General features: G+C 38.6%; 1 protein-coding gene across 3 annotated transcripts; it reads left to right on the top strand.

Moving 5' to 3' along the window:
* Nucleotides 1-2,034: 2,034 nt before the first annotated feature.
* On the top strand, nucleotides 2,035-11,638 carry LOC307129428 (tripartite motif-containing protein 16-like). Of its 3 annotated transcripts, none has more exons than XM_079821827.1 (7): nucleotides 2,035-2,680; nucleotides 5,975-6,070; nucleotides 6,157-6,390; nucleotides 8,409-8,574; nucleotides 8,728-8,763; nucleotides 8,981-9,177; nucleotides 9,222-10,251. In XM_079821827.1, exons 1-7 carry the CDS (start codon nucleotides 2,111-2,113, stop codon nucleotides 9,264-9,266), a joined length of 1,344 nt encoding a protein of 447 aa, XP_079677953.1. In that variant the 5' UTR covers nucleotides 2,035-2,110; the 3' UTR covers nucleotides 9,267-10,251. The 3 variants fall into 3 exon arrangements, with proteins under 3 accessions (XP_079677953.1, XP_079677954.1, XP_079677952.1); XM_079821828.1 differs by having other exon boundaries at nucleotides 2,039-2,680; nucleotides 6,169-6,390; XM_079821826.1 differs by having other exon boundaries at nucleotides 2,039-2,680; nucleotides 8,981-11,638.
* Nucleotides 11,639-12,308: the final 670 nt, after the last annotated feature.

Below are 12,308 nucleotides of genomic sequence, written 5' to 3'. Positions count from 1 at the left end.
ATATGTCTGTAAATTATCCCTTGCCACCAACTGTAATAATAGTAGTATTGATGCTCTGTTTCAGAATGAGGTTGTCTCTTGTCCGAATGCCATCTTTTATTGGAACAGACATGTAGGTGAAATTAACTGGGCTAGAGTGTGGAATTTGCCCCCAAAATTATTTTTGTTCAATAAAATAAAAGAAGTGTCTTATAAAATGATACATCAGTGCTATCCCACAAAATGTTTTTTTTTACAAAGGTTTATTAATGAATCGCTGAGGTCCAGAAAAATCCACCAGTTTGACAAGTCAAACCCTCTTTTCAAGGAGACTTTAAAGGAAATGGATATATGGAAAACAATCAGTCAAACCCTGTGAATAAATAGGCCTTTATCACACTTCCTATTTCCGGTAAGTGAAGCAGTGCACCTCTACTTCCGGTCCCATCGCGACTCAATCAAAACGCGGGTGTAACTGCAGCGATCCCGTGCACTAATACTAAATAATGACATCCTTACCTCAGATTTGAACATTTCCTGACACTAAAAGAATAGAGGAGAGCATGGGTGAGACTGATATGGTGGGATGAAGTTGTATGTTTGTGTGTTGTAGGCCTATGCATTTCCAAACTGCGGATGTTTACGCCTCATATCGTCAGCCTGCTGAAATGTTCCCATCCAAATGTGCATTCTGAATAATAAATACATTTCTAACCTGCCGCAGTCCAGTGATTGTCTTCTCATTAACAGTGTTTCTCTTACTAATCATATTTCATACCTGTTGTTACATTTTTTAATTAATTTGACTGATAAACACCCTTACGAAAGTTAACCATGGTTTTATTATAGTAAGAATGTAGTAACCATGTTTTTTTTTTCGTGGATTGACTACCATTTGTATTAGTTTTACTAAAAAATAGCATGATAAACTACAATAACCATGTTTTATTTTATTTGTAATAAAAACCATGGTTCATTTTCTTGTAATAAATAGATGAATGAATGCGCGGTAACTGCCTTAAAGAAAGTAAACAATGTTAAGCATTTAATTAATCTTAAACAGTAATACGTTAACAGCGTGACTGAATTTTTGGCATAAATGTGTGAATTACATATACTGTAGGCTACAGTGAAATGATTGTCACTGAAAAGTGACAGAACAATGACTAAAATATTAATACAAATCAATATGTTCATTCAGATCTTATTCGTCAGGTCTCACACACACTTAATCGCGGACACTATTTAGACGTGCACTGACACCGTGTGGTGAAATAAGCACGTATGTTTACGACCCTCGGCTTATGTCGGATTAAAAAACGACAAGTTCAACAGAGTTTGGAAAATCCTGTACACAGTAATGATCAGTTTATCTCTTCTACTGTCTCGGAAAATGTCCGGATTTTTAAATCATCCTCCAGATGCTTATTTTAATGGTTGTTTGTTCAGCTAGGTGTTCACAGCACATTGAAAACATGCATAACCAGAAGAATCAGCACACTGCTTCGACGCGCACTTCCGGTATTCAATTCCTCTGTGATAAAGGCCTATGATGAGTAGTATTAATGGAGATGAGATCCTTATGCCAGGCTAGCAAACAGTGTAGCATAAAATGACCTCAGGTATTCACGCTCGTTTCCACAACATCGTCTTGCTTCATTTGAAGTTGCAGTGAAAACGACTGGTTTCACAGACGGGGCTTAGATTAAGCCAGGATTAGGCTTTAGCAATATTTATAAAAGCTACTTAAATGTCCTAATTGAACTGAGAAAAAACATTACTGATGTGCATCTTGAGAAAAAACAATGACACTGACATATTTTAAGATATGCTTTGAGTTAAAACAGCTCAAACACGCATTTTAGTCTGAGACTAGACTCAAGCCTCGTCTGTGAAACTGAGGGAAGGTGTTTTTATTCCACTATATTGACTCTGTCAGCTAAACTCACTGTTAGATCACGAGCTAGATTCACTCCAAACACAGCGTGCTGAGGACATCTGCTGGTTAAAGCCGTGGACACACTCACTCAAACACACAACCAGGAAGCAGAAATCACATGACTTCAGGGAAAGAGAAACTTAAGTGTAGTCGAGCTGGTGTGTGTTTGTGTCTCTGTATTCATTCAGTAAAATGGCAGAAGCCAGATTTGCTCAGGATTTGATGTGTTCAGTGTGTCTGGATCTCCTGAAGGATCCAGTGACCATCTCGTGTGGACACAGTTACTGTAAGAGCTGTATTACAGGCTGCTGGGATCAGGAGGATCAGATGAGAGTCTACAGCTGCCCTCAGTGCAGACAGACCTTCAGTCCAAGACCTGCTTTAGCTAAAAACACCATGATGGCTGAACTGGTGGAGAAACTGAAGAAGACTAAACTTCCTGCTGACTGTTACGCTGGAGCTGGAGATGTGCAGTGTGATGTCTGTACTGGAAGAAAACACAAAGCCGTCAAGTCCTGTCTGGTGTGTCTGGAGTCTTACTGTCAAACTCATTTTGACCGTCATGAGGACTATCACTCCCGTAAGCCACATAAAGTGACCGATGCCACTGGACGACTGCAGGAGATGATCTGCCAAACACATGATAAACTCCTGGAGGTTTTCTGCCGCACTGACCAGAAGTTTATATGTCTGCTGTGTACGATGGACGAACATAAAAACCACGACACTGTATCAGCCGCAGCACAGAGGACAGAGAAACAGGTATGAAATCACACACTGATCAAATAATGCTGACACTATTTATACTGGCACCATATGATCAGGAAACATCATTCACACTGCAGACGTTAGCAGAAGTCAACAGGAGCTGGAAGTGGACTTTCACCGATGAGCCAATCTGAGCTCCGCACTGAATATAACAGGAAATATGGAGACAATGCACTGTAAACATATTCTTAATGCATCCATAATGCCTTATAAACAACCTTATAATGTGTTGTGTCATCTGATGGAGATCATAACAATACTTACAATACATTAAAATGCTAAGCTATTTGTGGTTTAACTTTTAAGAGCACAATGCATTATAACACCAGATGAGCCGGCATTTATAATGCATCATAAGGTTATTTTTAATCCATTATAAAGCACACATAATGCCTTATAAACAACCTTACAATGTGTTGTGTCATCTCATGAATAATCATAACAACAGTAATAATACTTACCTATTTATTAGAATTGGTAAAGCCTTGTAATTGAACAGTTTTTATGACTAAAATGGGATTTGCATTATGAATGTATTGTTACTTAGATTTCACCTTAAGGGAAATGTCTTATAACCTAGGGATGGGTGATATGGACTATATATATAAAAATATATCACAATATTTTCTGGTATTTACTGCGATAACGATATTGATGATGATATAAATGTAGTTTTGGCTACAGCTGAGAGCTGCACACATTCTTGAGAGAGTCAGAAAAACAAGCAATGATAAAGTAAAACGTTCCCATCATCAAATAAGCTCCTATAATACACATTGTTGGTCATTCAGTGCTTCTGTAAAAAAAACAATAATACACTGTGCGTTCATTGAGATGAACTGAAATAGTGCGCGTTATGCCTAGTTCACACATTCGCAGTAGCTCCCTGAACCCACTCTTATCATTCATCTATTTGAACGAGAAATAAAGAAAGAAATACAACTTTATATCACATTAAACGCCTTTTGTTTTTGTAATCTTGCCGTTGTTGCCAAACCACAACACAAGCTGGCAGCTAATTTTCCATTATAAACATGTTTAAACTCTTTCCAACTCTCTGTAGCACAGACAACCCCTGCTGCCCATGTCTGCTTATCCAGTCTTTCACCCATATTCTTTTTTCCCCCTTTTTTCGGGGTTCAGAACACATCATTGCGGAAACCACTTGCACCGCTAATTTTGTTTCAACATCAATTTTCAAAACAATTCCTGTTTTGCGCGTTGTTTCGCATCATTTCCCGTTCCACTTCTCGCAAGTTTTTTCTCACAAAACGTGGTTTGGGGTCCGGATAGAGTTGTTGGGTGACAGAGTTGTTGTCAGTTTGTGTAGTGTGTGTGACTCCCTGTTGCGGATCATTTACGTAGTGTCATGTAATGAGAACACCACAACGACTTCAAGACTCAATAGTAAGTCATGTAGTCTGAAAAGCACAGCGATCCGCTGACGTTTAAAATCCTGTAGTGTGAACTAGGCCTTACGGATCGCTGGACGGAGAGCGAATCTCTCAAGTGCTCAGCGAGTGTAAATATATCTGTGTGTACAGGTTCCAGATTGATGAACTCCTCCACAGCTTCTGTTGTAGTTGTTTTGGCTCTGCACATGAGCTGTGGATGGGTCGCGTCATCAACTAGGCTTTATCGTTAATATCGCGGGAAAACGTCTTAGGTTACGTATGTAACCTCTGTATCCTGAGAACAGGGAACGAGACGCTGCGTTGGAAAGACGCTACAGGGAATGCCTCAGCGTGACGGATGTCTGAAACTACTATCCAATCACGGCAATCCTATTGACCGCCGACAACCCATGATGTCATCAATGTGCGACCAGGAAGTATATATGGGAGCCTTGCCACCATGACATTAACCTTATCGTCTGAAGGGACTGTTCTGTCTGAAGTGCTTCGAGTTAAGGTAATACAAACTCATTATTTAATACACACGAGTGATTGCGGTGATTGGATAGTAGTTTCAGACACCTGTCACGCTGAGGCGTTCCCCGTAGCGTCTCTCCGACGCAGCGAGAGTTTCCTTTCGAAAGGGAACTAATTCTTATTGTGAGGAGAATTTTTACATGTATATCTCAAATGATAAGATAACGCCCATTTTCCATTATAACCACTTCATGATATCTTATGGCTGTTTAACTTTTGTAACTTTACTTAAAGCAGACAAAGACCACTTATAAATATTATGAGCACATTATAAAGCGCTTTAGATGTTTAAAAGAAGCAGTGTTGCCAACTCAGCGACTTTGTCGTTACAGTATATTTAGCGACTTTTCAGACCCCTTTAACGACTTTTTTTCCAAAAAGCGACTAGCGATAAATCTAGCGACTTTTTGGACAAACGTCAGCTACTTTATTGTACAAATGTGGCCAGTGCTGTTCTGCGAGCGCGAGGTCTTGCTTTCTCCCTGCCCTGTTGAGTGAGTGGCTGTGGATGAGAGGAGCAGCGCGTGCCGTTGAACACACACAGCAGCTGACAGACGTGAATGAGCTACACATGAACACACAGGGCTGCCAAGGACCAATCACTTATCTGCTTCCTTTGCTTTATATTTAGAGAATTTAGTTTGACCCGTTATGATTTCCATTCTTCTCTTGTGCTTATCACTTATTTTACTCACTATCACAGAGCTTTAGTTCATCCAGTTTCAGAAATCTCTTAATTGAGATAGTTAAAAACAAAATGTAGTCATTAACTATATCATACTCGTTCTACTGTGTAAAAAAAAGATATAGGAAATGAGAAGATATTTATTGGACAGTTGGCTGTATTGTATTATTTTAAAATACAGTATGTGAGCATGAATTAAGAGAGAAAGCGCATCAGGCAGGCAGAACGCAAGAACGACGCGGTGATGTCACGGATATGCTAATTGACGCATGACTAGCGACATTTAGCGACTTTTTGGGCATTGCATTTTTTTGTAAATTCGACGAATATTCGAAATTCAAATTTTTATTTGACAGCCCTATGGGATATATAATCTATTATAACTTAAGTGGATAAAATCATCTTCATTATGTGATATAAATCATCATAATCTTTATAGTTATAACCACACATAGGTAAGTATTATTACTGTTGTTCTGATTATTCATGAGATGACACAACACATCATAAGGTTGTTTATAAGGCATTATGCATGTGTTATAATGCACTAAGAATATCCTTATAATGGATTATAAATACAGGCTTCATAGAAAGTGTTCCCAAACAAAAGCTCCCATGATGCTCTAGTGTGCCAGTATAAAGTGGCGTCTCTGTCATTGGTTTGTGCTGCAGAAGCGGCTGAAGGAGACGCAGAGGTCGTTCCAGCAGAGAATCCAGCAGAGAGAGAAAGATCTTCAGCAGCTGAGAGAGGCTGTGGAGGCTCATAAGGTGAGTCTGGAGAAGAAGAGAAGTTTGAGAAGTGTCAGTCAGGACTCACTGAAGCCACTGTGTGATTGTGATGTGTGTCCTAACAGCGCTCTGCACAGACAGCAGTGGAGGACAGTGAGAGGATCTTCACTGAGCTCATCCGCTCCATTGAGAGAAGCCGCTCTGAGGCCACACAGCGGATCAGAGATCAGGAAAAGACTGCAGTGAGTCGAGCTGAAGGACGACTGGAGCGACTGGAGCAGGAGATCAATGATCTGAGGAGGAGAGACGCTGAGCTGGAGCAGCTTTCACACACACAGGATCACGTCCATTTCCTGCAGGTAACAGAGATCTAGAAGAACAAGAGACTCACAGAGAAACATTTCATGAGAGCAGAATGAGCCGTTGATCTGTGTGTTGGGTTATTATATAATCAGCAGTCAGACGCTCATCTGATCGTCTTCTTCTGAAAGAGACGCACTTACAGATGCAGTTCAGCCAGGGCCGGCCCAAGCCCTTATGGGGCCCTAAGCAGAACTTTATTCGGGGGCCCCTCGGTTCCACCAATACGATTGACTATTGTCAATTCTTGATCATCCGAACACCCAGTATCAATGTTAGTAGTTGTAGCTGTGTTGCTTTCATCATGTCTGGCTGTCATGTTTTTACACTTATGCGGTTTTTAATTCAGTAGCAAACCCACAAGAGTGGTCAGGTGTTACTATTCAAAGCCTTACAGTAATACTTTTTTTATTTTTTATTTTTTTTAAGTAGTCTCTATGCTCACTTTCCCCCAGGATTCTTTGATGAATAGACGGTTCAAAAGAACAGCATTTCTCTGAAATAGAAAGCTTTCAAAAAATCCTAAAAACATTGTACACAACTGTTTTCAACACTGATAATCATAAATGTTTGTTAAGCATCAAATCATCATATGAGAATGATTTCTGAAGGGTCATGTGACACTGAAGACTGGAGTAATGATGATAAAATCAGCTTTGATCACAGGAATAAATTACATTTGACTATATATTCACATAGAAAACAGCTGTTTTACATTATAATAATATTTCACAATATTACTGTATTTTTGATTAAATAATGGCATCCTTGGTGAGCAGAAGATACTTTTTTTTAAACAAGAAATGTTGATTTCTTTCAAACATTAAACAGAGCTTTTATTTTGGCGGAAATAAAATTGTATCTTTTGCATTCCATTCGACTGTGTAGAAAGAACCTTTTTATTTTCTAAATAAAAACTTCCAAAATGTAGGCTACACAACTTATGATTCCAAGGGGACGATATATGAAACCTGATACCGCCCACTAGGGGAGGAGCCGCTAGAAGAATTTAAAGTACCGTTTCCATGGTAACACAACATCCAATTTCACAGGATGAATTTTGAGTTCGTAAACTTTCAAATTATACATTTATGATCATTACTAAGATATTTGATATGAAAAAATGGACAAAAAAGAGTGGCAAGTGTCCCACTAGCGGGCGGTGACAAGTAAGGGGTTGAGAAAACATGTTCGGAGCTGTTTCTTCATGAAGGTGTGTGTGTGTGTGTGTGTGTGTGTGTGTGTGTGTGTGTGTGTGTGTGTGTGTGTGTGTGTGTGTGTGTGTGTGTGTGTGTGTGTGTGTGTGTGTGTGTGTGTGTGTATTTTGCTGTCGAACTCAAACAGTGCCACAAACAGTTCAAAACTTCACTCACATTTTTTTCCTCAACTTTTTAACCCAATTTTTCCTTCTGATTTCATACATCATGGTCAAATCAGTGAACTTGTGTCCTAAGAGTCCTAACTGCTCAAAGTTATAAATAATGCTCAATCTGCTCATGACCTCTGAACTTCTCCTGAGTGAATCTACTCAAGCCTTCAATGAGACGAGGCCGTTTCTGAACATTTGGCCCAACTTCCCAAAACTTACACACTCAAAACTTAAACAGCAAATTCAAACAACAATAAATGGACAAAGCTTAGAGTAAAATGAGAAATGTTATAATATTTCCTTTAATAATAACAACAGTATTGCTCCTTCACTTTCAATAATGCAACAGTAGCCGATTATTATTCAATAAAACTTAAAGAAACGACCCTGAATGTCAACCTTGATCTGTCACATTTCTGTTATTGGCAGATGTTTGATTAGAAACGTCACATATAGTGTAAGTGTCAAACGCTAGCACTTGTAGCTCTAATGTGATATAATGAATATGAGAAGAATGAAGCTGATGCTGTGAAAGTGCTGGATTGAGGAGAGTCACTAAAGATCAACAAGAGCCGCTCAAATCTGACAGTAGTGCAGGTTATTGGCTGAAGTGTGGAGGTGATGAGCTTTGATTTCTGTTTTCTGTAGAGTTTCCAGTCTCTCTCAGCTCCTCCTGAATCTACAGACGTCAATGACAATCCCTTCAGTTCTCTCTCCTCTTTTGATGGCGTGAGAGAATCTGTCCGTCAGCTGAGAGACAAACTGGAGGATTTCTGCAAAGAGGAGCTGAAGAAGAAGAAGATCTCTGACAGAGGTAAAGTCCTGGAGATTCATCTGCTCTCAGAAATCATCCTCCATCATCTCATATCATGTAGAAGATCATATTAGAAATGTCTTAGGAACGGATGCAGGGATCATTTTCTCTTGACATGATAATCACACTCTTCATGTCTGTTGATTTCCACAGTCACTGTTCCCAGGACCAGGAACGACTTCCTACAATGTAAGTCACTGAGAAAACAAGCAGAAAAACTCACTGAGTGTGTTCATGTTCTTCCTGGAGAAGGAGAAAGAAAACATGACAGAAGAGTTTTAGAGTTGATCATGTGATCTCTGGTAAACTGTACTGAGACACTGCTGATATATTGAACATGAAGAGTTCAGCTCCATTAAAAGATCAGACAGATTCATCATCCCTGATTCTGTTTTATCTCCGTCAGATTCCCGTCCGCTGACTCTGGATATGAACACAGCGAATAAACACCTCCGTCTGTCTGAGAGGAACAGAGAGATTACTAACACTGACACAGTCCAGCCGTATCCTGATCATCCAGACAGATTTGATGAGTGTCAGGTGTTGTGTGGAGAGAGTGTGTGTGGAGAGAGTGTGTGTGGAGAGAGTGTGTGTGGAGAGAGTGTGTGTAGAGAGAGTGTGTGTGGAGAGAGTGTGTGTGGAGAGAGTGTGTGTGGAGAGAGTGTGTGTGGACGCTGTTACTGGGAGATTGAGTGGAGTGGTGGTGATGTGTGTATATCAGTGTCAAATAAGAGCATCAGCAGGAAGGGACGGGGTAAAGAGTGTGTGTTTGGATCTAATGATCAGTCCTGGAGTTTGAGCTGCTCTTCCTCCAGTTACTCATTCAGACACAATAACATAGAGACTGAACTCCCTGTTAAGCCCATTAGTGGTAGAATAGGAGTGTATGTGGATCACAGTGCAGGAACTCTGTCCTTCTACAGCGTCTCTGACACAATGAGCCTCATACACACAGTCCAGACCACATTCACACACACACTCTATCCTGGGTTTGGGTTTGGTCCGGATCATCAGTGAAACTGTGTTGATGAATCAGAATAGACTGTAGAGAGATTCTACCCATAATGCTTTGAGCTCATGATAAATCATAAACACTGAGATGTTCTAGAGTGTTTCTCTTCATGACATTAATACTATAGCTGAGCTTCTGTTAGAGCCGCTGTGGTTGAGTAAGAGATGAGCTTGAAGCTGATATAATATACTCACTAAACTCAATAACTATATTGTTCTGTCTCATTATCTCTTGTGTTTGTGTGTGTGTGTGTGTGTGTGTGTGTGTGTGTGTGTGTGTGTGTGTGTGTGTGTGTGTGTGTGTGTGTGTGTGTGTGTGTGTGTGTGTGTATGGATATATGAGAGAATGTGTGTCTGTTTCTTTGCTCTTCTTTGGAAACTCCACACATCAGTTTCTAGTGATGGGTCGTTCTCTACCGTCAGGAGCTTTTCTGAAGAGACCTATAGAAATTAAATCATTATGAAATAATGAATGATTTAAATTTTATCTAAAATAATAGATTAATTCAAAGAACAACAACAAAAAATATTATATAGGCCTAAAGACGCACACACATTCGTTTCGACAGCCTCACATTCTGTTCCTGTCAATCACCAATTCTAACAACTCCAACCAACTCCACCAATTCAACACACACACACACACACACACACACACACACACACACACACACACACACACACACACACACACACACACACACACACACACACACACACACACAATCTCTCATAAAATAAATATGGTCAGCGTTGTGTGTGTGTGTGTGTGTGTGTGTGTGTGTGTGTGTGTGTGTGTGTGTGTGTGTGTGTGTGTGTGTGTGTGTGTTCATGCTAGTTATTCATAAGTGAGATCATACTGGTTATAACATGGCAATAAAGAAGAGAGAAAAAAAGGGACGAGTTTAATCCTTTCATTTATTTATTTTTCTTTAATATGTTCTATTATGTTGTTCAGATTCAAATTATAATTTTTTTAAAATGTTGTTTCTATACATTAAAATTTTGCAATTTAAATGCAAATGTTTAATATTATAATTTTTTCATAACAAATCAATGCATTTTTTAAGAAATTGTGAGTATGATTTCATTTAATAATTTAATTATAATAGTTTTCACACCTATCATAGTCAAAGTCATCGTTAAAACATTTATTTTTAAAGAGCCGTTTGTGAGTCAAAAGAGCCGGAATTTCACTTCAGGATGAAAGTACAATGATAGAAATCAGAGGTGGGAGCAAATCACACGTGTTCAAGTCATAAAGATAACGATAATGATATAGTTCCAAAAATAGAGAAACGATATCGTTGGGATCACACACACATTTTTCCAGCTGTTGAACGATAAAACATTGTCAGCCAATCAGAATCCATTCTAATTTAAGGGCTCGCACATTTAAACTGACAGACGACATTGAGGAGAAATGAATCGCAGAGGTCCAGAAAAATCCACCAGTTTGACAAGTCAAACCCTCTTTTCAAGGAGACTTTAAAGGAAATGGATATATGGAAAACAATCAGTCACACCCTGTGAATAAATGATGAGAAGTATTAATGGAGATGAGATCCTTATGCCAGGCTAGCAAACAGTGTAGCATAAAATGACCTCAGGTATTCACACTCGTTTCCAACTAAATTTTATAATTTCGAATTTTATTTTTTTGGTAACACTTTACAATACGTGTGCACTAATATGCATTAATTCATGCTTAACTAATGCACAGATAATCATGAGTTAATGTATGACTCATGAAGAACTAAACCATTTATTAATGATCACTGCATCAGCAACCAATGAAATTTGAAATGTACTTAAATTGAAATGTTTTAATGGCAGAATTTTAAAGACGTGTATTTTCGAACAGTTTTTGTTCTGAATTTGATCTGACTGCAAATATCCAGTTTATAATATTATGTCTAAAATGTCACTCATCACAATATTAACTTTGTTTACTGAACTGCATAAAATCAGATTTGCAATCACACTAATATTCTATAAATATTGCTTAATATCATATGTTATAAATATGAATAAATAACTTTTTTTCCACCATGTCTTGAATTTTTGGGAGCATTTTATTGATTCTGGTGTATTTTGGCCCAAACCCCTGATAATGTCTGACTCTGCATTAAGAGAAACATCGATAAAACACTGATCATTAACAGTTTTGATTATTGTCTCATTTTAGAAAGAGTGATATATTTGGCATTAAAGCACTTTGAAAGAAACTGTGGCAAATGTCAGTGAATTTACATCATGTTAATTATCAAACATCCCATCATTAATGATCATTTTAATGTATTGACCGCCTTAAGCTACACTGACTGAAAACATAAGTTTGTATAAAGAGGCTGTTCTGCCCATTATTCTCTCTAGATTTAGTCAGATTAACTATAATGAACAGGTTAGTTTATATAACTTACTTTATGAAGTGGTGAATGGTGTCTGATATCCTGGCCAGTTATTATGCATACAGCAAATCTCCTTTTATAAATACGTTACATTTCAAAGCATTTAAACCCAAAAGAGACGATGTTGGGGGATTTTCTTCTGCTCTCTGTATTTAGCGCGCTCATTATCAGCCGTTATGTGTTTTTGTTCACACAATCGCGCGTGCCTTCAAAGTGCATGAAGGTTACTATAGTAATAACTATGAGTTATGCATAATTACATGCAACTGACCCTAAACCAAACCCTGATAGTAAGGACATGTAGTTATTTAG

This window comes from Gobio gobio (assembly GCF_949357685.1).
Source record: "Gobio gobio genome assembly, chromosome: 7".
NCBI lineage: Eukaryota > Metazoa > Chordata > Actinopteri > Cypriniformes > Gobionidae > Gobio > Gobio gobio.
The sequence above is the reverse complement of the archived record's forward strand: the minus strand, read 5'-3'. Positions and strand labels throughout refer to the sequence as shown.

Coding starts and splice junctions, on each gene's coding strand:
- LOC307129428 (XM_079821826.1), top strand. CDS start 2,111: ATGGCAGAAGCCAGATTTGCTCAGGATTTGATGTGTTCAGTGTGTCTG. Junction 2,681..5,974: donor CACAGAGGACAGAGAAACAG/GTATGAAATCAC, acceptor TTTGTGCTGCAG/AAGCGGCTGAAGGAGACGCA. Junction 8,575..8,727: donor GAAGAAGATCTCTGACAGAG/GTAAAGTCCTGG, acceptor TGATTTCCACAG/TCACTGTTCCCAGGACCAGG.